The sequence below is a fragment of the Silurus aristotelis genome (genome assembly GCF_946808225.1).
Source record: "Silurus aristotelis genome assembly, chromosome: 9".
NCBI classification, from domain to species: Eukaryota; Metazoa; Chordata; class Actinopteri; order Siluriformes; family Siluridae; genus Silurus; species Silurus aristotelis.
This window is the reverse complement of record NC_139582.1, coordinates 21,364,438-21,392,012: the sequence shown is the minus strand read 5'-3', so window position 1 is coordinate 21,392,012 and position 27,575 is coordinate 21,364,438. Positions and strand designations below refer to the sequence as shown.

At 37.5% G+C, this 27,575-nt stretch overlaps 2 protein-coding genes and 2 long non-coding RNA genes across 6 annotated transcripts; 1 reads left to right on the top strand and 3 right to left on the bottom strand.

The window, feature by feature from the left end:
• Positions 1 to 420: 420 nt before the first annotated feature.
• LOC310731152 lies at positions 421 to 6,204 on the bottom strand. The gene is made up of 3 exons (XR_014535080.1): positions 4,299 to 6,204; positions 2,520 to 3,930; positions 421 to 1,821 (listed from the first exon to the last, which is right to left on the bottom strand). It is a non-coding gene; the product is annotated as an uncharacterized lncRNA (long non-coding RNA).
• On the top strand, positions 421 to 12,283 carry LOC310731104 (sushi domain-containing protein 4-like). Its single transcript, XM_083550496.1, has 9 exons — positions 421 to 622; positions 5,414 to 5,558; positions 5,835 to 6,026; positions 6,525 to 6,719; positions 8,620 to 8,811; positions 8,987 to 9,181; positions 9,417 to 9,555; positions 11,175 to 11,539; positions 12,000 to 12,283. Exons 2-9 carry the CDS (start codon positions 5,444 to 5,446, stop codon positions 12,023 to 12,025), a joined length of 1,419 nt encoding a protein of 472 aa, XP_083406622.1. The 5' UTR covers positions 421 to 622; positions 5,414 to 5,443; the 3' UTR covers positions 12,026 to 12,283.
• Positions 10,921 to 13,184, bottom strand: LOC310731141. The gene is made up of 2 exons (XR_014535068.1): positions 12,318 to 13,184; positions 10,921 to 12,280 (listed from the first exon to the last, which is right to left on the bottom strand). It is a non-coding gene; the product is annotated as an uncharacterized lncRNA (long non-coding RNA).
• A 2,134-nt stretch (positions 13,185 to 15,318) lies between these two features.
• LOC310731118 (hepatic sodium/bile acid cotransporter-like) lies at positions 15,319 to 22,974 on the bottom strand. Of its 3 annotated transcripts, none has more exons than XM_083550516.1 (6): positions 22,768 to 22,974; positions 21,347 to 21,814; positions 19,779 to 19,983; positions 19,264 to 19,442; positions 18,435 to 18,634; positions 15,319 to 15,766 (listed from the first exon to the last, which is right to left on the bottom strand). In XM_083550516.1, the coding sequence occupies exons 2-6, from the start codon at positions 21,706 to 21,708 to the stop codon at positions 15,699 to 15,701; spliced, it is 1,014 nt and encodes a 337-aa protein (XP_083406642.1). In that variant the 5' UTR covers positions 21,709 to 21,814; positions 22,768 to 22,974; the 3' UTR covers positions 15,319 to 15,698. The 3 variants fall into 3 exon arrangements, with proteins under 3 accessions (XP_083406642.1, XP_083406640.1, XP_083406641.1); XM_083550514.1 differs by having other exon boundaries at positions 21,347 to 21,743; XM_083550515.1 differs by having other exon boundaries at positions 21,347 to 21,740.
• Positions 22,975 to 27,575: the final 4,601 nt, after the last annotated feature.

Genomic DNA, 27,575 nt, shown 5'->3' with positions numbered 1-27,575 from the left:
TTTATTTTTTTAATAGTGATGTATGTGCTTCATCATTATTTTATTTTGTTGGAAAGAAACTGGGCATTTGAAGATAATGGTGGCAGATGAGGAAATGATTGGAAAATAATAATTAAAAACATGGCTGTTATGCAGATGGCAGAAGAAGGTACAGTATATAGAGAGTGTATTGACTGTGTTATTATGTACCTCCATGGAAAACCTGGATCCTAAACTTTTTGTTTTACTTATTGAATTTGGCACGACAGAGTTTCCAGAACTTATACATAAGAAGACTTTAACAATTTTTGTTTTCAATACTGTGAGTCCATGGACAGTCATCTGACTGCCACTTGTACTGAAACTAAATTGCCATTCAAGAGTTGATTCTTCTTCTTGGGTTTATTGGAGCTTTACAGTAACATCGCCACCAGCTGGCCTGGAGTGTGTATTACAGGATTTGAGACTCTTGTTTTGGCAGTGTTTTGTGCTCCTGCGGTATGGAGAGGAGGTAAAATAAGAGATAGAGATAGAAATACAGTGAGAGAGAGAGAGAGAGAGAGAGAGAGAGAGAGATCCTGAAGCTGACAGCTGGTGCACGGCGGCAGAGCTGACCTGCTCGATCCCCTTTCATCAAACAAAGGTCAGTTTCCGCATATACCATTTGTGTTTTTAGTTATAAAAATCAGGATCATGTTTCAGGGATGGAAGTTGGAATTGGAAGAAAGGAAAAGAAACTCGTGTTCTATTTATGTCGGCACATGACCTAATCCTGACTCTCCAGCGATCAGTGCTGATCTCTTCATGAAAACCAATAGCGTGATATACTGTACAGAGATCGCTAAACTGGGGCATTACAGCTGTGTGTGTGTGTGTGTGTGTGTGTGTGAGAGAGAGAGAGAGAGAGAGAGAGGGAGAGAGAGAGAGAGGGAGAGAGAGAAGGAGCAGAAAACGTTCTGTTTCCCACATTACACAATGATTGGCTGGCGTGCTATTGTCTGCGTTTCCTTTGTTGCAGAGACAGTAAACACACACTCTCACACTCACACACACACACAGTGGAAAACGTAACCACTAACCATGAAGAATTTTTTTTTATCGTGGTGGTTCTTGAGGTAGTTTGTTATAAATAAATAAATAACAATAAATAAATGAAGCCTCTGCTGAGATTGTTGTCAGTATTATGGAAGGTCAGCTGCGTTTCCGGTGTCTCTGACCACAGCGGTCACACTTCCGGTGTAAGGAGAGAAGCTGGGAGAGGTGGTAGTGTCTGGACTGATGAACTATTCAGTCTATTCAGTCGTGTCTTCCAGGGACATCGTGCCACGTGAGGAAACGAAACGAGGAAGTTTTAGTTTTCTGAGCAGACATGTGTGAGCCAGAGATGTGCAGTCAGGAGAGGCAGTGATGAGGCAGTGCCTCATCTGTTATATTCCAATAAAAAAATGGAGGTTACTTGTCACTTCACATCAGAGATGGCAAAAGTACACACATCCTTCATTTAAGTAGAAGTACAGATTCTCATGCTTTAAAGATTCTGGTAAAAGTTGAACTACTGATTACACTTTTTACTCAAGTGAAAGTAAAGAAGTTTGGGCTCTGGTATGTACTGAAGTAAAAAGTAGCTTTTACTTCTACCTGTTTTAGTGTCAGGCTGGTAACTGGACCACACATCATATTAATACAATATAATTTCTAATTTTGTTACGTAATGATTGTATCCAGAGTAAACAACCACCATATAGAACACAAGCAGAGAAAAGATGGTGATCAGGAATGTCTCTGTTCTCAGTCATGTTAAATCACTGACTCCCTCTGTCTCATCCACATATACCTATACTACTTCTTCGAGTCAAGTCAAGTGGCTTTTATTGTCATTTCTACTATACACAGTGGTACACAGTAGACAGTAAAAATGAGACAATGTTCCTCCGGAACCCTGGTGCTACACTAAACAACAACATAGAGCTACAACACAACACAAGCTACATAAAGTGCATCGAGTGCAACCAAGTGCAAACGGTGCAGACAAAAAACAGTACAGACAGACAACACAAGACAAGACACAAAACCCAATATAGCGCCGACCAGTAAACCTACTGTATACTTTGATTATACAGTACTGTGCGAGGAGAACTGTAAAAACTGTACCCGGGAGAGAATATAAACAGAACAATGTAGTGCAAAAAAGCAGTAGCAGTCAAGAGGTGCAAAAAACAGCATGTAAACAGTGTAATATAATAAGAAACAGTCAAAGGTGCAAAAAACAGCATGTAAACAGTATAATACAGTGAAAGGTGCAACAAAAAAAAACAGCAGTTAAAGAGTGTAGTACGGTTAAGTATAAATAATGAATAAATAAATGGTGGTGGAATGGATTGAGATGAGTAATGAGTGTGTGTTAAGTGTTAAGTCCCGGTTGTACAGTTTGTTAACGCACATTTGAGTGAGTGTGTGTGTGCGTGTGTGTGTGTGTGTGTGTGTGTGAGTTCCGTTTCAGTTCTGGGTATTGAGAAGCCTGATGGCTTGAGGAAAGAAACTTTCTTGTTGCCTTCTGCCCTGCTCATTGTGAGCTTCGTAAACTAGCTTACTTCTGTGATGTGTGAGAGCCAGGAAATGATTCACCAGTGTTAGATCTAAAAAGCCATGCAATGACAAGAAACAGGTTGATGAGCTGAAAATGGCTAAATGAGAAGAATGAATATTGTTCATGTCACCAGAAAGATGAAAACTAAAGTAACGATTCTGGTTTGAAAATGTAAGAAGTAGAAAGTACAGATATTTGTGTAAAAAATTTATTGAGTGAAAGTAAAATGTTAAAAAAATAATTAGTGAAGTAAAGAACTGATCTCTCTCTGATCTCTTTTACTTAAGTACAGTAACAAAGTGTTTGTGGTTCATTACTTCCCATCTCTGCTTCACATGTCCCAACAATGTTAGGAAGCTGCTGTCAGAGATGATACAGCACCCATGGAGCACAGATGGTGAAGGGCCTTGTTTAAGGACCCAAGAACCCCTGAGCCTCCAATCACTCACCCAGAACCTTAACCACTGAGCTAGATGCTTCCCTTTTAACCACATTTCTCTTCACTTTGAGACCACTCTGTGCCGCTGAGGATGGTTCCACATAAACGGCCTAAAGATCTACAGTGGTGTGAAAAATTTTTTTTGCCCCCTCCCTGATTTCTTATTTTTTTGCATGTTTGTCACATTTTAATGTTTCAGATCATCAAACTAATTTAAAAATTAGTAAAAGATGACACAAGTGAACACAACATGCAGTTATTAAATGAAGGTTTTTATTATTGAGGGAAAACTAATTCCAATTCTACATGGCCCTGTGTGAAAAAGTGTTGAAAAGTGGGAAAATACTTTGGACTGACGAGACAAAAGTTGAACTTTTTGAAAGGTGTGTGTCCCATTACGTCTGGCATAAAAGTAACACTTTCAGAAAATGAATCATACCAACAGTAAATTATGGTGGTGGTGGTAGTGTGATGGTCTGGGGCTGTTTTGCTGCTTCAGGACCTGAAAGACTTGCTGTGATAAATGGAACCATGAATTCAGCTGTTTACCAAAAAAATTCTGAAGAAGATGAGATGAAGGAGATGACATGCTGTGGCATGACCTTAAAAGGGCAGTTCATGCTTGAAAACCCTCCAATGTGGCTCTGGATAATACTGGATTAATTTGGATTGTAAAAAACAGTGAACAGCTCTGCATCTAAGCACTGAAGAGTACACCTCAACAATGATGGAACTGTATTAAAGGACATTTGGTGCCAGATGAGGATTGTTCCCTTTTGAAGCTGACTCCTCTCTGGTTTGCTCCTCGTACCGTTTCAGAGAGTTCTTTCTTGCCTCAGTCACCACGCTCATTAGGCAATAAACTTCTAAATTCTTTATTTTTCGTTTATACATTATAAACCAGGGGTCACCAACCTTTTTGAAACTGAGAGCTACTTTTTGAGTACCTTTTAATGTGAAGGGCTACCAGTTTGATACACACTCTTTTCATTTTGATCTGAAATAACAAATTTGCTCAATGTACCTTTTATTATATGTTCTTAATAATAATGAATGATATTCATCTATGTGAAGACACTGATCATGTTAATGATTTCTCATAATAATTATCAACAATGATTTAACAAAGTAGCAAACAGCTATTTTTAGAAAAGGCCCGTGGGCTAATCATGTGGTCCTTGTGGGCTACCTGGTGCACCATGTTGGTGACCCCTGTTAAAAACGATACATGTGTCTCCAGTTCCTCTTCTCTTTTTTTTTTTTTTTTTTTTTTTTTTTTTTTTTTTTTTAAACCATTTCTACGTTGTGCGTACGCAGGGCTGAGTTTACTTACAGGTGCGCAATTTCCACCCTAAAGTGTTTTATAGATTTTTTTTTTATTTTTATAAATGACAACATTTGCATGGAAAGTGGCATATGCACATTTTCAGCCTGGTTTTGTGTGAATCCCAAGTTTATAAATGAGACCCCTGGACAGGTCAACTGGAGAGCAATGAGAGAAAACAGTGAGGGGGTGAGGAGAAGATTCAGACCAAAGAACACCACAGAAAGTTTTCATTAAGTTTGGCATCATTTCAAACTAAAACATACAGAAAACACCATACAGTGCGTTTAAGCTTTTTTAAAAAACTGATTTGAAATAGATTTTCATATATTTTATTTATATATTTGCATTTTGATGTACTTTGGCATTTAAATGCATTAAATTGGTTTAGTTTTCATAGATTGCAATTTCAGCAATACAATTTTTAGTTTTTTTAAAAAGGAAACAAATGACTTGTTCATTTTAAGAGACCCGTCTTATCTTCTCTTGTATATTTAGTATTGCTCTTTAATGAAGAAAAATGAGTATTCTACCGATGGACTAATCGGTAGAATACTCGATTACAAAAATAATCGATAGCTGCAGCCCTAATCTCAACTGATGTTCACCACCGATTACATTATTTAGTTTTAATAATTAACTACGTTAGAGTTTATAACCTGTTAGATTTATCTACAGTCCCATCTGAAGTGTTGTAACACTCCTGATCTTGTTAACAGGAAACTAAGCAAAAAAAACTCAGTAACCCAGCAATTGCAGCAACAACTGAGTCAAAACCATCTTCTGGTTTATGTTTTCTGCTGTAATGATGTATATGTTGCACACACATTATTTCTGGCCACGCCCTTCCTTCCTCCTTAATGAATGATCAGGACATACTGTCTTTAATCTGTCCTAGTTAGGGGTACGTAGAACAATGGTATATTACATATCTCGAAAGCCTGCACTATAGATTAATTATGTCTGTCTATATAAAAATAAAAGAAGTTAATATCATCACAGACTCTTTATGTATTTACCAAACCAAGTGTAGAACCAGCTATCCTTCATGTATTGTTCATGTATTGTCCTGGCTTCTCTACAGGAGACAGTAGCCCTGCCGCCGAGCTGTAAGATGTCAGCAGGAATGACTGAAGGTTGTTCATCGGTCGGTGTCCCTTTTCCACTTTCTATCCTGTCTGGCTCTCTTTTGCTCTTTGTGAGTTTGCTCCCTACTACACAGGCATCAAGTAAGTTTCTTACAGTCAAATATGTTCACGTTTTTTCAATGAAAGTGAACTGTGGGCAAATCCGACAGTGTAACATTAATTGATTAGCTATAAGAGTTAATGCAGTAAAAGTGATTGAGCTTAAATAGAACTAAGCACCCCCCCCCCCCCCCCCCCCACTCTAACCACTTAACGACTAGCTATTGATTAGTTCTGCCCTCAGTTTCTAATTCCTATTTCCTCTGTCCTTTAACGCTTCTAAATTTGGGAATATGTCCGCTGTTTTTTCCTTAACAGGTTGTGTGAGGCCGTTCTCCATCCAGCACGGTCAAGTGAATGTGACCGAGACAAACAGAGGCTCGTTCCCTGTGGGCACTGTGCTGAAGTACAGCTGTGATTCAGGCTATACGGTGGAGGGACCCAGCGTCATCGTATGCACCAGAGAGGGGCTCTGGACTTCAGGCCCACCACACTGCCTCCACAATAACTGTGAGCCTCTCTGGTGAAATTTGGAGAGTTATTTATGGGTTGTGTTTGTTAACCACGAACAACTACTAATGAGTGTGTAAAACTATTGCAGGTAAAATCATATCCAAAAACAGTGCCAAAATAAGCACTTGCATATAACCAGCTACGGGACTTTCTGTAGAGTTAATCAAAGCTCGCTCTCTCTTTTTGTTTTTTTCTTCAAATGTCATGCGCACATGGGTTTGACCCGGGTCAGTTGAGGATTCAGTGTCCATGTTGCAACTATCTAGGCAGTTCTGCTTTGATTGGTAGTCTAAACTGATCTGGAAAAAAATGACCAGTGGGTGACGAATTTCCACATAAGACAAACAGAAGTCTGCAACTCCGAATGCTGTAGTGTAGTCGTTTGCATTGAGTCAAAAAATATAAACATCCAATTTGCATTATGCTTACTTACTTGTAATGTATGTCTTTCGAGTTCCACCCTTGTATTCTGAACATTTGTTTGTACCCCCCCAGACTGTTTCCCCCCACTCGAGCCGAAGAACGGGGGTTACACCTGCCACCCATCTCCATGTCATCGTCTGACTCATGGCACAGTGGTGGAGTACTTCTGTGATGAGGGCTACACACTCAAAGGAAATTACAAATACCTCACCTGCCAAAAGGGAGAATGGAACGGTCCTATGGAGATCAGCTGCATGCTTAGTCAAGGTCAGTATAGTAGTATTAGGAATTAGATTTAAAGCATAAACACACATTTAATAGCCTCATGTAATTCCTTTGCATTCTTGTGGATGTGCTTGCTGTCATTTTACAAGTATTTTTTTAAACCAAGCAAGTAGATTTAAACCCTGGCTCAGAATCAAGTCTCCAAGTTTCTCATACTAAACAGTTCACAAATGCTGCGGGCCAAAAAAGCACATTGTCAAAATCAACAACCTAGATGCAGATATATTTACAGGTAAAACCACTGACTCAGCAGTTGAAATTGTACAACCCAATTTTTGGTGCGGATGAGTGTGTATCTATTTACAGTAATCCCCCGTTTATCATGGTTGTTATGTTCCAAAACCGCCCGGGATAAACAGACACCACCCCAAAAATGTGGTGGACTGATAAACTGGGTTTCGTCTGTGAGAGAGACTGCTAAGCAATGGTCTAGATCTGAATTCAGGAGATCCAGGACCCACTCACAGAGAATGACCTGTTACAGATGTTTGCAGGAAGGAGTTTTAAGGCAGAAGTGGCCACTCTGATTCAGCTTGAAGTAAGAATGGTGGGCCCTGACGCCACCTGTTTGATTTAACAAGTTCTACCAAACTGCACCCCTTAGATCGTCGGCTGGGTTTCTGGTTAAAATCTGGTTGATTCAGCAAGTAAAATAAGAAGTGAACACGCCATCATATTTCTCCCTAATATATTTCTTAAAGTGCTATTGACATGAAATTTTCACCAGACGTTTGTCAGAGCCCATGCAGTCCATTTCACATTATTACACATGACTTGAGTAGGGATATCTATGGTTGATTTCTTTGCATTTGTAGATTGCATGGGTTCTTATCTGGTGAAAATCTAATGTCAATAGCACCTTTAGAAATACAGTACTTATTTTACCTGCTGTATATGTATTTTATTTATACATGTGTGTATTTAATATTCTAAAAAACAAAAGAGGCCTTTTTAATACTTTTATGAGCAGCAATTCTTGTTGGGGGATTACAGAGGCCCATGATGGTCTGGGATGTTTTCCCATATTGATAACTTAGCAGCCAAACTGCCATTTTACATTTAAATGGCATTTGGCAGACGCCCTTATCCAGAGCGACTTACAACTGAGCAGGGGAGGGTTAAGGGCCTTGCTCAAGGGCCCAGCAGTGGCAGCTTGGTGGTGGTGAGATTTGAATTTGTGACCTTCTGATCCAAAGTCCAATGCCTTAACCAGTGAGATACCACCACCTTTTCAACACTGGCCAGAGGAGAAGTCTGGCTCCGTCTGGCTGACCTGCCAGCACATTAGTTTTTATGGCAAGCACTCAAAGTTTTTGTGTGTGTGTGTGTGTGTGTGTGTGTGTGTGTTTTTGCTTGATGTAATGCAATTCCTAACCTCGTTAACACCATTTTGCACAGCACCTGCTATGACAGTGTTTGCTACAGCAATGCAAGGATTTTTGTTGGTGACCTCACCAGATGACAGATAAATGCTAACCAAATGCTAAATGCACATACACTGACACAACCATCAATGTAGTTGTTGATTTGTTGCAATCATTGGAACAGCCTTTCTGTGTTTATCCCTCTGTAAATGGTGGGACACCAGGACCAGGATATAGGACTTTTTCAGTTGTCAAAAGGAACTAATTTGGTTTACAGTAATCTTAGGCAAGTATGTCATAATCTCAGACTCCTGGCAGATATCTGAGGTCCCCGCTTTGAGGGCAGGAATAAAAAAACAATTAAACATCACTAGAGTCCCACAGAGCTTGAAGGCAATGGGTTGGGACTGGCATTAGAGCGGTCACTAATACTGCATTGTCGAATATTTGTGTACTTGTACATTTGTTTCAGGTCTAATCTTTATCCTAATATTTTCTGTTCGTTACTGTCTGTACAGGTTGTGTGCGGCCGTTCTCCATCCAGCACGGGCAAGTAAATGTGACCGAGACAAACAGAGGTTCGTTCCCAGTGGGCACTGTGCTGCAGTACAGCTGTGATTCAGGCTACACTGTAGACGGACCCAGTATAGTCGTTTGTACCAGAGAGGGGCTCTGGTCCTCGGGACCGCCACGTTGCCTCCACAATAACTGTGAGTTTAAGAGTCCTGGTTACGTGCTATAGAATAAACCGGAAATATATTATTCAACTAAAAACAAACTGATGATATATGATATTTTCTTTTAAGCTGCTGTGAACTTGATTTGAAACATTTGAAATAACAATTTGGTGCGTATTCAGACTTTTTGAAATTCCGTGCGTTTCAGTATGCAGTCCTCCATTAGAGCCACAGAATGGGGGTTACACCTGCCATCCTTCAACATGTCACCATCTCACCGATGGCACAGTGGTGGAGTATTTCTGTGAAGAGGGCTACACGCTGAAGGGAGATTACAAGTATATTACCTGTCAAAACGGAGACTGGAACAGTCCCATGCAAATCAGCTGTGTGTTCAATCCAGGTAAATTCTCCCCCAAACATCTGCTGAACCAATTTAAAGTTGGTCCCTGCTGCTTTTTTCCACTTCTTTAATCATCTGTAATTAATGCTCTAATGATTTGGCTTGGGTGAAGTATAGGAAACAGCTGTCAAAGCCAGAGAGTAATGGAGAACAACACGGTTTCACTGGGGGATGTCTGATCCCTTCAGCCAGTTTGTTTTTGTAATTAAAAAAATATCAAATCTGCTCTTTGCAGAAACGCATGCAGCTCCTTCGCTGGGAATGAACACGCTGTCCATTGTAGCCACCACAGCCAGCTCTGTTGCACTCGTCCTTCTCTTAATGGTGGTGTGTGTTTTATTGCAGCCCAAACTAAAGGCTTTTCATCATGGACGGTGAGCTCTCTTTTACTTTCATGTTTTGTAATCCCCAATGTACTACGGTCTAAAACACAATCTATGAAGAGTTTTCTTGGAGTAAAACAGCAGTTTCTGGATCAAGTGGTTTTAAGATGTTCCTAGTTGCCCCAAAGCTGGTTATGTTTTACTCCAAGTAACAGTTTTGGTCATATGTTTACACTGTTATACCATTTTAAGGATAGCCTTGGTGTTGAGCCATCTACATTCAGCTTAAAATACGTTTCAATGCTCAAAACATGCAAGTAATAGAATAAAACTGTGAAACATGGACTCAGATTAACCCTTAATAAATTACATTTTATGAATGTTTATATGTAGGTAATGGAAGCTACTTTATTTATTTATTTTTAAGAATGTTCTTTAATTAATTAATGTTTCCCCAAAAGCTTTTGTAAGTACGGTACTTTGTACTCGGATCCTGCATGCATGGATTTCTAATATGCAATCGACGTACAATGAGGCCATTTATTTTGCAAAAAAAAAAAACCACACTGTTTTATTTCCTGAACTGCACCTAATGAAAACTATAGTCCAGACATGTCAAACTCAAGGCCTTCGGATCCATCATATGCGGGCCGTGAGGTAATATCAGATTTCTGTTATAACTGGCAAAGTTTGTGGATCTGGGCACTACACAGGTTCTATGCTTTATCCCTGAAACGCCGCATCGCCACCTACAGGCTGCTTTTTTAGTAGTTCGTTTCTGTGTAAGCAACTTTTTTGAAGATCGTCTCACTGATGCAAACCTCCAATCTCTTATTTTTGCACTATATTACTTATCGTGTCTGTTTTGCTAATAAAATGTTGTGTTTGGCACTCTACTTAGAGACAATTGAGAATGACACCACTGCTGTAGTCAGTATTCCACAGCATGACTTAGCCTTACATGCTACACCATTTAAATAAACAACATGAAACATGATTATGATGTTCCACCAGCCGGGCAAACTGTGAAGTCCACCAGGGGGAGCTATTTATCCCAAATCAAATCTTTGTTAGTCTCAGTGATTGCCTAGTTTATTCATCTTATTTATAATTCATTCGCTGCACTATAAAGGCCACACAACAGCATTACTGTATTATCAGTAAAGTACCAAATACATATTGGTCAAAATATCTCAACATCATGATGATTGCTAAAATTTCATAGGTTAAATAATTTAAGAATTTACTACATTTTACAACAACGTTGTGCAATATCATTCCTCCTTTTTTTATTTATTGATTGATTTTTAACCTTGACATTAGGGTATTATTATAACTTGCTGGAAACCAACTGTGCACTATTTCAGTCACTGATCCAAAGTCTGGAATGTGAATTGATTTTTTTTTTTTTACTACTTACTATTTACTCATTCTGCTTGTGTCCAGACTTGGGTTGGTTGATGGAGTCAGTAAAGAAGTACTGAACTCTTTCTTAAAATATCAGTAAATTAAGGCTTTACATGCAAAACTGGTGTGTATGCAACATTACAGGCATGGCAAAAAGTGCAAACTTTTCAACTCTTCTTGCTCTTATTACCATTTGCAAATGTTAAAAAGAATACATATTCTAAGATAACACACATGCTTATTTGCACTCTCCTGTCCTGTAGGCGTGAGCAGGGAGACTCCGGGCAGCCGGTGACCATCATGGTGGAGGGCGTGCAGGTGACCTTGCCATCTTACGAGGAGGCCGTGTCTGGAGCTGGAGGTGCAGTTTTGCCTCGGCTCCTTCCTCAAACACAACTTGAATCTATGGAGCAGGTGTTATCTCAGACATCAACAACGCACACTCAGCACACAGAGATCTCAGTGGTGCATCAGCCATCTTCCTCGTCCCCTTTCTCCTCCTCTTGGAGTTTGGATGGGGCACAGGGAGCGACAGCAGCGTCCTCAGCGTTTCAGTGCCAGAATCCAGACTCCAGTCAGCAAAACAGTTTACTTTCTCTACATGACTCCGAACAGAACCTAGCTGATGGTACGCACTCGCTTTGTTTTTCTCTTCTTTTTTTCGGTTTAAAAAATGGTGGAACATTTTAGGACTTTTACATACCAGTTTCTCAGTGACATGGCAAGAGTTGGTGGTTGAATGTTGTTGAAAATGATTGAAAGATGGTAAAGTCACAACAAGGTCAAGATCCTGAAATAGTTGTATTCATTTTCTACTTTTTAAAAATTATTTTGAGGAGGCGATCGATAAAAGATTAAAACATGATATAATATGTGAAAATAACCACATAGCATTCAAATATTCAATGCATCATTCATTGGAAAATCGCAGGGGTATGAGATAAATGCAACTCATCTTATCACGAAGGTGCTGTTATTAAAAAATATTCACCATCAGGATTCCAGCATACCACTCCAGATGTTTATTTCCTACTGCGTTTGTAAGATATTAAGAAGTAACAACCCTTTTCCTTTTCTCTTCCCATTAGACATTCCCTTATTAAAGGAATCCTGAGAGTTTCTGTCTCCGCCTCCCTTGTTGGGGCCACAAATACTGCAGCCGCACACACGCCTGACTGCTGCAATCTGACTTTGAGCTGCATCTCTGCGACACAAAGCCCATCTCAGGTGATACTGTACTAGACCGACCTGATGCTCAGCGCTGAGCCACCAGTTCTGTCCAGTCAAGAACTTGCGAATTATTTACACATGTATAACACACACTCTGTCCCGTTTCTCTCTCTCTCTCTCTCTCTCTCTCTCTCTCTCTCTCTCTCTCTCTCTCTCTCTCTCTCTCTCTCTCTCACTCAAAACAAAAACAAAAAATGCTTTCGATTCTTTTGTGTCCTTGGACATGTAGCAAAGACACGACACTGTACAGAGCGTAACATTTTATGAAAGACCTTTTAAATGATTCAGAAAATATTTTGATAGTAAACACATTACTGTATTCTTAAGTAGAGAATCCCCCCTTCCCTTCCCCACACACAGACATGCACACACCCCACACAATGTTCTTAAAAAAAAGAAAAGAATTGTGATCATTCACATTTATGGAAGCACCAAGGGGTTGGTTTAACTGCATTATTTGGCCATATATATATATATATACAGTATACAGTACAGACCAAAAGTTTGGACACACCTTCTCATTCAAAGAGTTTTCTTTATTTTCATGACTATGAAAATTGTAGATTCACACTGAAGGCATCAAAACTATGAATTAACACTTGTGGAATTATATATGGAATTATATACATAACAAAAAAGTGTGAAACAACTGAAAAATGTCATATTCTAGGTTCTTCAAAGTAGCCACCTTTTGCTTTGATTACTGCTTTGCACACTCTTGGCATTCTCTTGATGAGCTTCAAGAGGTAGTCACCTGAAATGTTCTTCCAACAGTCTTGAAGGAGTTCCCCGAGAGATGCTTGGCACTTGTTGGCCCTTTTGCCTTCACTCTGCGGTCCAGCTCACCCCTAAACCATCTCGATTGGGTTCAGGTCCGGTGACTGTGGAGGCCAGGTCATCTGGCGCAGCACCCCATCACTCTCCTTCTTGGTCAAATAGCCCTTGATGCCTTCAGTGTGACTCTACAATTTTCATAGTCATGAAAATAAAGAAAACTCTTTGAATGAGAAGGTGTGTCCAAACTTTTGGTCTGTACTGTGTACATATATATATATATATATATATATATATATATATATATATATATATATATATATATATATATATATATACCCTTTTACAGTATAACAAGGGCTATTCCTCCCCTCATAGTGAGCTGGTTTTATTCTTCATTTATTTGTCACTGCCAAGCATTATTTAAAATATCTTGTTGTCTAGCATGCTTTCATTAAAAAAAGAAGCTTAAGGTTGAGTAATATGGCATGTGACTTACTGTTTTAAGAAGCTTAAGGGTAGGACTAAGGTGAATGGTGACGTATGGAATAAAAAAAAACAAAAAAAAAAACACGGATGCTCTAAATGCATAAACACATTCTTAGGCCCTTCAACAGTATCTATCGGTTAGCTGTACATGCAGCAGGGCTCCGTTTCAATAGAGTTTGGCCAAATGTTGCACTTTCTCATTGCATCTTGAGCGAATGTGCTTGCTTTGAGAGTATCATAGGCATTTTTAAATTTTTTTGTTTGTATGTTATTGGACACTGATGTGCATTTAGTACATTTTAAAAGAAAAAAAAAAAAATTTCAATATGAAGTGCTATTGATTAGCAGTGTAAAATGGATTTTTTATTATACTAAGTCCTTAAGCCTTTGCTTTAATTATGATAACCCTGTTATTGTTGCAGGAGCAAACTTTGTAATTTAATGTAAATTGATCTATTTAATACCAAACAAGTTATGTCCTATACTGTATAACCTCTGTTTTTGATTTCTGAAACAGAATGAAGTTATTTACCAGGCATAGGAATTTTATGCATTTAATTTATCTCTATATTGTAAATAATTGTTTCTGATTAAATATCATTTCACCTATAAAAAAGTGCTTTGTTGTGTGTGTGTGTGTGTGTGTGTGTGTGTGTGTGTGTGTGTGTGTGTGTGTGTGTGTGTGTGTGTGTGTGTGTGCACTTACATAGATACAGTATATAAACTGTACATTTACACAGTTGTGGTCAAAATTATTGAAACACACGTTTGTCACAAAAAAAAAAACAACATTCATGCATTTTAATTATTTTATAAATTCATTACAGGTTTTCTGGAAATATGACAGAATCTGCAGGGTCAAAATTTAAATAGAAATTTGTTCTAAATAGAAAATATAAATGAATTCATTATTTGGCTTCCTGAAAGGACTTTCTTCAGCACATTTCACATGTTTTTCAATAAGATTTAAATCCGGACCATTCTAAAACCTTAATTCTAGCCTAATTTTAACTATTTGTTTACCACTTCTATTGTGATTTTAAGGGTTACTGTCCGGTTTGAACAACCAGCTGCTTATGGCTGTTTCTGGCTGATGGTTTTAGGTTTCCCTTATAAATTTGGAATGTTCCTTCTTTATCTTTCTAAAACATGGGAATTTTTTAATAATTTGGATTAAGACTTAATTTATATGTTAATTAATTAATTATATTCTGTAATCTGTGTAACATTGACAAACCAAATTGATAGCTAGATGACTGGTTCAGAACAATGTACAGTGGTTATTATCAACCAAAAATGGTCCAAAGAAAGACATCTGGAGGCATGTTCATTGGTGTCCAAGGTTCATTGCTACTCATAGGAATTGCAAATGTGCTGAAAAATTTGGAATCACGCTTTTTTTGTGTCACATGGGTGGCTGGGTGCATGTGTTCTGTTGCCTTTGGGAAGAAAAAGATGCACTGTGAGGAAAAATTAAACCATTGGAGGTTTTGTGATGCTCTGGGCAGTGTTTTGCCGGGATATTTTAGGTCTTGGCATTTATGTGTATGTTACTTTGATATAAACCATCTACTTAAACATCGTTGCAGGCCGATAGCATTCCTTAATGTCAACAAATGCTCCCTAAAACTCCTAAAATTCCTTAAACCATTCCTCAATTTTGGTAACGTTCAAGGTGTTGACTTGGCCTCCAAATTCCTTCTGATTAAACACCACAATCTGATTTAACATCTGTGGGGCAAAGTAGTCTGTTCTATAGAATCCACACATCACAACCTAAAGAACGTATGGAATCTGTTGCTAACATCTTGTTGCCAGTACCATAGCACTCACCCCTTCCGACATCTTCAGTGTGAAGTCCATGCCTTGATTGGTCAGAGCTATTTTGAAAGCGAAATTCAGGCTTACACAGTATTAGGGAGGTGGTTTTAATCTTACAGCTGATATAAATAGGATATATAAAAACAAGAAACTTTCTATAAATGTACAAGACTTTAACAAAATGTGCAAATTAGTTGGAATTATTTTATCCATGCAGAATGAGTCCTTTGCTAAAAAAAAAAAAAAAAAAAAAAAAAAATGTAAACATGCAAGCAGGATTTTTAATACTAATTTAAAAATAACAAAAATCTACAAATGCCCTATGTTTGGAGTGAATGTGGACGGAGAGCAACAAGTTTGACATTCGCACTATTATAAAGATGCACAGACAATCATCCTGTCACTCATCATATGGCTGTTCAAAGATCTGCACTATATCCCTTGTATTGTACTGTAGTCCATATGAAGACTTCTTAAGAAACTTTCCCCACCTCCACTCCATTGTCCACTGCCATGTATTCAGCTTTCTTTACAGGATCGTCTACAAACACACCACAATAATATAATATAAAAGTTCAATGTGAATAAGATATATAAAGACACATTCAGTCTACTATTTGCTCAAATACAATTCTATCAGCTTCATTCATTCAATGCCCATAGACTTGTGGAAGTTCTCAAAGCTGAGTTGTGTTGGAAATCAATATAGATATTTTTGACTCGATTCCTTCCTAATGAAAGTGTAAATTATTGATCATTTTAATCAAACAAATTAGTAACAAGAATGACTTCTTGTTGTCAGTGAGAAATAATGAAAGTAGTAACATGAACTTGTGACAATCCACAACATACTTTATTCATAATAATGGTATGTTACTTATTATCCATTCTGCCAGTTCTTTCAAAATGAATGAAATGAGTGTAAATGAACCATATAAACTACCGAAAACCAAAATGGCAAAATAGGAAACTTTGAATGGTCTTAACTACACCGAACACAACACTTTTGTCTTTGCCCTTATTTTTTATAAACTGAACTCAAAGATCCAAGACTTTTTCTATTTACACAAAAGACCTACTGTATTTTTCCGACTATAAGCCGCTACATTTTTCCCACGTTTTGAACCCCGCGGCTTAAACAACGAAGCGGCTAATTTATGGATTTTTCCTGGGTTTTTCCCGGATTCACAAACTTCAAGCCAAAAAACTGAACCCCATAACATTAGACCAATGAAATTTCCGAACGGAAACGAAAAAACGCACCTCACCTGTGTTCTGAGCCGCACGGCATCGGTAAAAAAAAAAACGTTTTTTTTTTAATGCACAACGATGCTAAAAGATAAACTCTCGAGAGAAATAGTTGTGAAAGGAAGGAGGAAGACGGTGAACAATGACTTTCTTGGTCGGCTACTGTTTAGATACAAGCCGTTGTAACGCGTTGAGTCTGGGTGAAGGGAGAGCTCGCTAACTCCAGTTGCAGAAGAAATCATATAAGCACAGACAGGTTTCCAAAACTTGTGCTTTTTTATTTTTCTTGGCAACAGCGTTAGGGGTTAGTCAAAGAAACGTAGAAATGAGCATCAGAAAATAATAAGGACATATTCCTCGGTCTTGCACACATGCAGTAATACCTGAAAATGCAGTGGCAGGCTATTCCCAAAATACCGCTATGCTCCTAAAGGAAGCGCAACATATTTCACCATTTACACCGTGTGTAACGTGTCTTTCGTTAAAGCCTGTGTAAAGTACATTAGTTACAGTGTAGACAGCAGCTTATAGACAGGTGCGGCTTATGTTCAAAATAAAAATATTTGTAAAATTCAGCGGCTTATATATGGGTGCGCTTTAAAGTCCGGAAATGACGGTATTTCTCTAAAATATTGTTCGTAAATCTGTGTTAGTGAGCACTTCTCCTTTACCGAGATAATCCATCCACCTCACAGGTGTGGCATATCAAGATGTTGATTAGACAGCATGATTATTGCACAGGTGTGCAGTTTTTTCACACAGCACAATATCACACATACAATGCCGCAAGTTTAAAGGGAGCATGCGATTGGCATGCTGACTGCGGGAATGTCCACTAGAGCTGTTGCCCTTGAATTGAATGTTCATTTCTCTATCATAAGTAATCTCCAAAGGCGTTTCATAGAATTTGGCAGTACATCCAACCAGCCTCACAACCGCAAACCACGTGTAACCACACCAGCCCAGGACCTCCACATCCAGCATCTTCACCTTCAAGATTGAGACCAGCCATAACCAAAGAATTGTATAACCAAAAAATTTCTGCTCAAACTGTCAAAAACCGTCTCAGGGAAGCTCATCTGTATGTCCTCATGGGGGTCTCGACCTGACTGCAGTTCGTCATTGTAACCTATTTGAGTGGGCAAATGTTCACATTTGATGGCGTCTGGCACAGAGGTGTTCTCTTTACGGATTAATCCCTGTTTTTACTGTACAGGGCAAAAATGCATGAGGCAAATGGTGGTCACACCAGATACTGACTGGTTTTCGGAGCCCCCAATACAGTAAAACTGCACATTTAGAGGTGCCTAAAGCACATCTGTGCAATAATCATGCTGTCTAATCAGCATCTTGTTGCACACCTGTGAGGTGGATGGATTATCTCGGCAAAGGAGAAGTGCTCACTAACACAGATTTGCATACATTTGTGAACAGTATTTGAGAGAAATAGGCCTTTTGTGTACATAGAAAAAGTCTTAGATCTTTAAGTTCAGCTCAAAAAAAAAAGGGCAAAAACAAAAGTGTTGCGTTTATAATTTTCTTCAGTATACAATGACAAAGTCTCTAAAGCTCTAAGGCTCAAAGTACAAACAATTAGTTATGATATGAGCAAGAATTTGACGAATAGTGTCCCTTCGAATTCTTTAAAAAATGTAAGCTTTTTGGTTTAACTTTCCTGCAGTTTTATCACAAAACAAAATGAATCATTGTTCCATTCAGTTTTATTGAGCTTTTAGAAGTTGCTCTCACTGCTCATTTTTTCTGCCCAATGATTTATGATAAAAAAGAAAATTTGTAAGTATATGCACATTACATTTTTTATTTAAATTATCTAGTTAAATTATGCTGATAAAAGAAATGAGGTGTACTAGGAGTTCATGGACTGTATTTTACTAAACGCTTGAGAACCCCTGATCTTGGCAAAATACATTTACATGCAACAGACTGACAAGATAGCTTACCTTCAGCTGAGGGTTTAAACCGTTGGTACATTCGGAAAACAAAGATGAGGAATAGCGCTTCAGCACCCTGAAATACAATGTAAATCAGCGGAAAGAGAAACAGGGGTCCAATGACCTCTGGAGGAAAAGCCACTTTCAAAATTGCGGAGCACAGCTGGATGTTTTGACAGCCGGTCTCCATAGCGATTGTCCTTCTGCACCTGTGTTTAGAATAAAGTAGAACAAACTGACCACATGCAAATCTTTTTTAATTCACAAAGACCATGTAAGACTTTTATTTGTGAAGTGTAACTCCATAGCTATCGATTCAAATCAATAATCTCACTTTATTACTAAGATGTAGTGCTGTCTGACACTGCATACTGTTCACCAAGTGACAACAGTTCTTTATATTTATTGGGTCATTATTTGATGTAAGGCAGTAGTATTGAATTTTGATTGTTTTATTGCTTTGTCTTTTTTGCAGTCTTCTGCTTTACCTGTGTTAGTGATCCTGTGCCCACTGTAGTCTCAGGTTCCTGTTCCTGGCCTATATAAGTGGTCTTAAGGTTGATTCTGGGATGCTTTTCTGCTTTTTACATCCATAGAACTGCAACTTGCATCCATTTTCTATTGTTTTACATAGTTCTGGTCGATATATTGTAGAGACTTTGAGTGTTTTCTAGGTCTCTGTTTTAATGTCTGTGGGTTCCTTATAGTGTTGTTCTTTGAATACTGGTTTATGACGAGGCTATTGTGTAAGATTTGATGCTACTTGGTACATTAAGTCATGTTTTTCACATGAAGAATTTCTTAATGCTTCAATCCTTTAAAGACGTTTGGTACTCACGGGCCATTCTGCTTGAAGATGACGGACATGGTGTAGCCTAGCAGGTAGCCTATGAAAGGCATGAGAACCGCCACAGCCATGATTTGAGGAGAGAGCACAATCCACACTGTTGCTCCTAAAGAGATGCCACACATCAATCCAACTGCTACAGTGGCTATTAGCAAGATGCTGAGACCTACCTGTTGGAAAGAAATACAATTGTGGTTCATAGCAGTCCTCAGAATTATTAGCATCAATTCAGTACATCAATATTAGCACAGATTTAAGCCTATATCAATAATTTGTCTTAAAATAATTACTTAAAGAAATCTATAGTAACAATATTTTGAGGTTGTGACCTGAACGTGCTTTACTTAAGACAGGTGCAACCTAGTATACAACCTTTACCAGCTTTTAGATGGAGATCGTTTCTGAATTACTGTTACAAATGCTATAAATTGTAGAAAGATTTTAATTTTTTTTTTTACAACACAATAGTTAGGTATTTAGAAATGCTTAAACATTATTGAGTATACCTTCGTTATGATTTGAGAATAACGTGGTGCCCAGTGGTTGATGGCGATTCCTACAGCACAGGGTACTAAGGTCATGATGAGCGCAATAAAGATCCCACTGAAGGGAACTGCATGCTCCAGACCAGAGAACCCTTGACTGTACAGATACAGTAGAAGGGGCATTGCACCCAATGCCAAAACTGTGGAGCAAGTGGTCATCACAATACTGTAGAAGAGAGTTTTTATTAACATTATTCTTTACAGGCTTCAACAACAGCATTCAAACTAAAGTGTAGCCTGACTTTTTGGACATTTTATTTAATATTTCATATATATATATATATATATATATATATATATATATATATATATATATATATATATATATATATATATATATATATATATATATTGTTTTGCTGAGATCTGTTGCACTTTGCAAATGAGTAACAAGTTTTAAAGTAAAAAAAAATGTACCGTAATTTCCGGACTATAAAGCACACCCACTGAATTTGACAAATATTTTTATTTGAAACATAATTAAGCCGCACCTGTCTATAAGCACCTGTCTACATTGAAACTCATAAACTTTACACAGGCTTTAACGAAAGACAGTGTCTGTTACACGGTGTGAAATATGTTGTGGCTCCTTTAAGAGCAGAGCGGTATTTTGGGAATAGCCTGCCGCCGAATTTTTCCGCTATTACTGCATGTGTGCAAGGCCGAGGAATATGTCCTTATTATTTTCTGATGCTCATTTCCAAGTTTCTCTGACTAACACGTAACGCTGTTGCCAAGAAAAATAAAAAAGCACGAGTTTTGGAAACCTGTCTGTGCTTATATGATTTCTGAGTTAGCGACCTCTCCCATGACCCTGACTCAACGCGTTACAACGGCTTGTATCTGTCTTCCTCCTTTTTTTCATTTCTTTCGGGAGTTTTTCTTTTGCCATTGTCGTGCGTTTAAAAAAAACTTTTTTTCTCACGATTCCGTGCAGCTCAGAACACAGGTGAGGTGCGTTTTTCCGTTTCCGTTCGGAAATTTCATTGGTCTAATGTTATAGGGTTTAGTTTTTTTGGCTTGAAGTTTGTGATACCGGGAAAAACCCAGAAGAAATCCATAAATAAGCCGCTTCGTTGTTTAAGCTGCGGGGTTCAAAACGTGGAAAAAAAGTAGCGGTTTATAGTCCGGAAAATACGGTAAGCTTTTGCTATCTGGAATGGGTAAAAAAAAATTTTTTTTTCACAATTTACAATACAGTGGATGGCTCATGTCACTTATCTACATATTTATATATTAATGCAGAAAGATTTCCAGACAAATGCAGAAAAGCAAATGATATGTCTGGTGTAATATAAGTACCTTCTAAGGTAAATGTATTTATTTTTGGCAAAGGCAGGCCAAAATGCTGTTTAATTCGCTATTTAACTGTTTCATGCCTTTGCCTTTACTTTATCTACATATTTACACTATCAGTGAACTCAAACAAGGAGCATCCATTTGGTACCTTCTGAAATCTTAATAAATGGAGTTCTGCGTGCTAAGGAAACCTCAAAACCGCAGCTGAATGTAGGCACAGTAAAAATTACCTCAAGTTCATGTCTCCTTTTAGAGCTAATGCAAAAATGTTGGAGAGATTTCCTCCTGGACAGCATCCACAGATAAGCACTGTAATGGCCTCAATAGCCCTAAGATGTAAAAGTTTGGCCAGACAGAAGGCAGTCAAAGGCATTATTCCAAACTGGGCCACCACCGCTATGCCCACGCCACTTGGCCTGATAATGTGGCGCTTGATTTTTTCTATCTCCATGGTGCAGCCCAGGGAAATCATAGTGATAAAGAGGATGATGATAGTGATCCCGTTGATGGCCTTGTCGATGACCGGAGAGAAGGGTGACTGGAAATCTCCAATGGTGCCATTTCCTGATGTGCCATTTTCCCAGTGCTCCATTGTACCAAGCAATAAAGTTGATTCTGTTCTCACTGCTGAAGATAAAAAATAATAATAATAATAAATTACTTATTTTTCTTAGAATAGTTATTTAATTGTATAAAATCTGACAGCCCTTTGTGTCATATATTTTATATTATACTTTATATTATTATTATATAATTGTCTTGTTAATGTAGTCATGATCCAAATGTTAAATCATTTCATAATATCATATTTTGAAACATTCAGTAAGATCTTGCCCTTTTGGTTTTTATTAAAAAAAATTTAGAGATTTATGTTTTGATGTGACTAAGACAAATAGGAAATTGACTTTGCTATAAATTTGAAGTTAGGACATCCTGGCCCAAACTTGAGACTCTCAAAGGATAAATTCCTCTCAAAGGGACTTGTGACTACTAGAGAAACTGAAAAGACCTCTCCAATAGCCAATCCTAATGCTGGAAGGAATGCGAGCCGAACAACAATAAAATAAAATAAAACAACAATCATGCTGCTTATATGGAGAGGTAACAACATCCGTTTCACACGATCTGCCTCACAGATTACCACACACACACACACACACACACACACACACACACACACACACACACACACACACACACACACTAACACACACACACAAAGACTAAGAGTGCTTTAATCTGTTTACTATGCTACACAGGTTGCAGGTTATTTTTCAGTTTCACTTTCAAAAACTTTTGAAAAGAGTTAAAAAGGAGGATTTTGTGGCTAAAAAAACAGTCTGGCTCCTTTTGTGTGAAAAAGCACAGTCGTAGTGTACCAAGTGCTTCTATGATTAAACAAAAAAAGTGCAGATTGAATACTAAGCAGGTTCAATTCAGTCTGGAAATCTTTCATGAGAGGCAAAAATCCAAACAAATAAAGTTGTGCACTTTTAGAACTTTGTAAAGTCCTTTACTTACAATGTAACATATACATTTTATGCATTGGATGTGCTAGAAAGTTTTTTTCTAATGAATAAAGAGGCAGAATTATAATAATTAATAATAATTAATCATGCACATTACAAACACAGTAAAGTGATTCTCTTACCCCAATTGAGCGAGTGCATGAAGCCAGTCTATACATTTGGTGCACCTCACAAATCTCTCAAAGTCACTCGCTCTTTTACTCCCTTTCTCTTTTTTTCTGTCGCACCCTTTCAAGACACCCCCATTCTCTCCTGTTCAAAGCCTATGTAGTGAACTCTGTAATCACATGGTGTTTTGTAATCACTGTGCCGTCCCCCTAGCATGGTTCAAGTGTATTTTTAAATGGATCTCTCTTTTTTTTTTTTTTTTTTTTTTACTCCTTTTCCTTTTTTGTTTTACTAAATATTTTAATAAGTAAAATTTTTAAAAGTTACTGTTTGTTCTATGCAATTTCTTTTAATATAACAATATAACATGACAGGGTTTCACATGATTCAATCATATGATCTTAACAAATAGTGTGGTCATTTAGAAAGTCATCAATTAAATTTTGAGTATTGAATCACATTTATATACTGGACTTTAAACACAAAAATTAATGTAAAAAGTGTTTTTTTTTTTCATGTCACATGGTATCTACAGGGATATGACTTGATGATAAAATACACAAATAAAGCCTCATATTGCTACTTTTGTAGTGAATATGAATTGTCTGCTAATGTGCTCAACAAAGGGCTCTTTTATATGCAACCAGCAGCGTGATAACGTTTGTATCATGGCAATTCTCCCAATATGTCAGTATGTGTGGTTCTGTAGTCACACTCATTGATATGCACGAAAAAGGTCTGGGAAAATAGCCAAGCTCGGTCCTCTGCCAACTTCACTTTGTGTCTAGGAGGTCATTATCACTGATGATATTCTCTTGATGCTTCCAGGAGAAAAAAATAAATAAATAAATTATGCAACACTAAATAAATTCTCATACTGTTGCATACCAAGAGCTCAGGAGTGTCTGAACTACTGAAACTGTCCTGTCAGCAACAATGATACAGAGATCACAGTTTTTATTAGAATTATTAATACATTGATGCCACATGATATTGTTTGAAATGTTATGATACTATTGTTTATATCATTCATTGAGTTCATTGATCTCTCATCTCCAACCTTCACCCCACTTTGTGTTGTGCATATCGAACACAGGGCAGGGACTTCGAGCTGCTGGTGAACATCTAACTTACACCTCTTTACTACATGATTATGGTCCAGAAGGTCCAAGCTGAGTCTGAACATCTTATCTTACACAAATGTATCATAAGCAAGTTTATCTATTGCTTATCCTTGAGTATGTTCGTTCTTTTAAATGTCTCATTGATTATTAATTTTTAATCTCTTTGTGCTTATCTCCTTGTTCTTTTCCTTCAGCAAGCAGCTGTTTACCTATGCAATACATTTACATGTCCTGTACATTCTCGGGTGTGTTTAACATCTCTGTCATTTTGCCAAATAACTTTTCAAAAACATTTCTTAAAAAACCTAAGTAGAAAAACCCAAATCATCAAGTCGACCCTGACAGAAAGATACTATATCACAATAATTGTGACAAAGGTGTTGTACTAAGTGTTTCGCAAAACGTCAATTATCTAAGAGTGGACACCTCCTGAAACTGATCAACCCCCGATTACTTAAAGTGCTTACTCATGCTAATGTCCTGAGTGTGTGTGTGTCTGTTGTTTTGTCTTTTTTTCTGTTGTTATTTTTGTTTTTGTTTGTTTGTTGTCTTGTGTTGCTTATATTATTTGTTATCTGTTGTTGTTTTTTTGTTCTTTCTGTTGGTATTTGTTTTTGTTGTTTTTTCCCCCCTGTTGTGTCGGTTGTTTGTTTTCATGTTGTAGCTGTTGTTTATTTTCTGTTCTTTTGCTGGTTGGTTGTTTCAGCTGTTTTTTTTTATGTTTCTCATTGTTTGTTTTCTGTTGTTTGTTTTCTGTAGTTTTTTTATTACTGGTTGTTTGTTTTGTGTTTTTGTTGTTTGTTCTGTGTTGTTTATGTTGTTTTTTGTGTTTGCTTTTCTGTTGTTTGTTTGAGGCTTTTTAATGGTTTGTTGTTTGTTTTGTGTGGGTTTTTTTTTTTGCATGTTTCCTGTTTTTGTTTGTTTTGTGTTGTTTTACTTTGTGTCAGCGGGGCGTGGTCATTTGTGAATGGAGGGCAGAGTGGGTCTAGTGCCACCATCCGGCATCCAGCCAGCAGGCTGAGGACCATTTGGTGAAATATGTGTAAGGGACAAACTTACACATAAAGAACATCTTATTCATTCTTTATCACCACATTATCTGTGTAAAACTGCTTTGAGACAATGTTTATTGTTAAAAGCGCTATACAATAAAGTATAATACATATGAAGTCTCCCGTCACCTCCTCTTTTGTTAACCCCTGTGTCTGTGTTATGTTACTCACAGGTGGGTGATATTGGCATCACAGGAACAGAAGGTAAGCCTGGGCCGGCCTCATGGTACTACATGGAGCCTGGGCCTTTCCTTTACCAAGGCCCTGTGATGGAGTGGGTGTCCAAAGGGGGCACATACCATGATCAGACCTCAATCCATCAAAGCCCAGGTCAATGTGAGGCTTTGGGTGCTGCACATGTGGGGGAAGTCAACATCAGCTCCACATCAGGACGACATGAATGGGGAGGAGAGCTGCACTCCTGCTCCCTCTGGGGAATTTCTTTTCGCAATCTCTGGCATGCCTTTGACCCCGCAAAAGCAATTGATGGTCAATGAATACAGCTAGATGTTGAGCTATCCTACACATATGTTTCTATTATTAAACACCAGTATGTTCTAGACCTGCACAACTTCACACAATGAGTCACATAACACAAGAGAATTTACATCAGGCCCAAGAAAACAGGGTCACTGAAAAGTGAAATTTAATTGACTGTGGCAAGTTCAATCTGTCACTTGCCTTCCATTCTTCCTGCCTAAACCAGAAAACTATTTGCATTCTTTTTGTTTGTTTTCTGTAATTTGTTTCTGGTGTATTTTCATGATGTGTTTTGGTTTGTATTTTTAATTCGTTCTTTAAACAACTTGTATTTTTATAAGTGTATCTATGTGTGTCTATGTGTGTCTGGATGTATTTGTGTGTGTGTGTGTGTGTGTGTGTGTGTGTGTGTGTGTGTGTGTGTGTGTGTGTGTGTGTGTGTGTGTGTGTGTGTGCCTGTGTTTGTGTGAATCTGTGTGGGTATGGGTGTATTTGCTTGTGTCTGTATCTAGCTGTGTGTGTGTCTGAGTGTTTTTGAGTGTATATGTAATGTTGTGTGTCCATGTGTGGCAGTGGATCACCAGGTATCTGAGGTGCCAGGCACCATTCAATGGAGCTAGTGGAGGAGCATGTAATACAAAGAGACATACTTGCACTGAAGAAGACCACAAATGTGAACAATTCCTGACTTTATGCTTTGACACCCACCTGTTAGACAAGAAAGCATCAATAAGATGGCAGCGAACAAAACAATTTCAATAGGTATTAATGCCAATGAGACGGCAACAACAACTGCAAATGTGTAACAAGCATCCACCATCTCCAGCCCTGTCCTTCTGTACAAATTAACCATCCTGAGAGAGAGAAAATACACAGACAGTCTTCTTTTGCTAAAATAAAAATAAAATACTGGTTATATTCTAAATACAAACATACGCACACTTTGTCCGGTTGCAATCAAGGGGACATCAGGACATTATGTGAGGAATCAACCACATAAGCCAAATTCATAATTGCTTTCCTAATTGCTTTTCAAATTCATAATTGCTGCAAGACAAGAAATATACACATACTGTATACATATTAGAACAGTCACTGACAATAAAAATACACATACTGTATACATATTAGTACAGTCACTGACAAGAAAAATATACATATTAGTAGAGTCACTGACAAAAAAAATATACATATTGCATACATATAAGTACAGTCACTGACAAGAAAAATATATATACTGTATACATTTAAGTACAGTCACTGACAAGAAAAATATATATACTGTATACATTTAAGTACAGTCACTGACAAGAAAAATATATATACTGTATACATTTAAGTACAGTCACTGACAAGAAAAATACACATACTGTATACATATTAGTACAGTCACTGACAAGAAAAATACACATACTGTATACATATTAGTACAGTCACTGACAATAAAAATACACATACTGTATACATATTAGTACAGTCACTGACAAGAAAAATATATATACTGTATGCATTTAAGTACAGTCACTGACAAGAAAAATACACATACTGTATACATATTAGTACAGTCACTGACAAGAAAAATATATGTACTGTATACATATTAGTACAGTCACTGACAAGAAAAATACACATACTGTATACATATTAGTACAGTCACTGACAAGAAAAATATACATATTAGTACAGTCACTGACAAGAAAAATATATATACTGTATACATTTAAGTACAGTCACTGACAAGAAAAATATATATACTGTATACATTTAAGTACAGTCACTGACAAGAAAAATATATATACTGTATACATTTAAGTACAGTCACTGACAAGAAAAATACACATACTGTATACATATTAGTACAGTCACTGACAAGAAAAATACACATACTGTATACATATTAGTACAGTCACTGACAAGAAAAATATATATACTGTATGCATTTAAGTACAGTCACTGACAAGAAAAATACACATACTGTATACATATTAGTACAGTCACTGACAAGAAAAATATATGTACTGTATACATATTAGTACAGTCACTGACAAGAAAAATACACATACTGTATACATATTAGTACAGTCACTGACAAGAAAATATATATACTGTATACATATTAGTACAGTCACTGACAAGAAAAATACACATACTGTATACATATTAGTA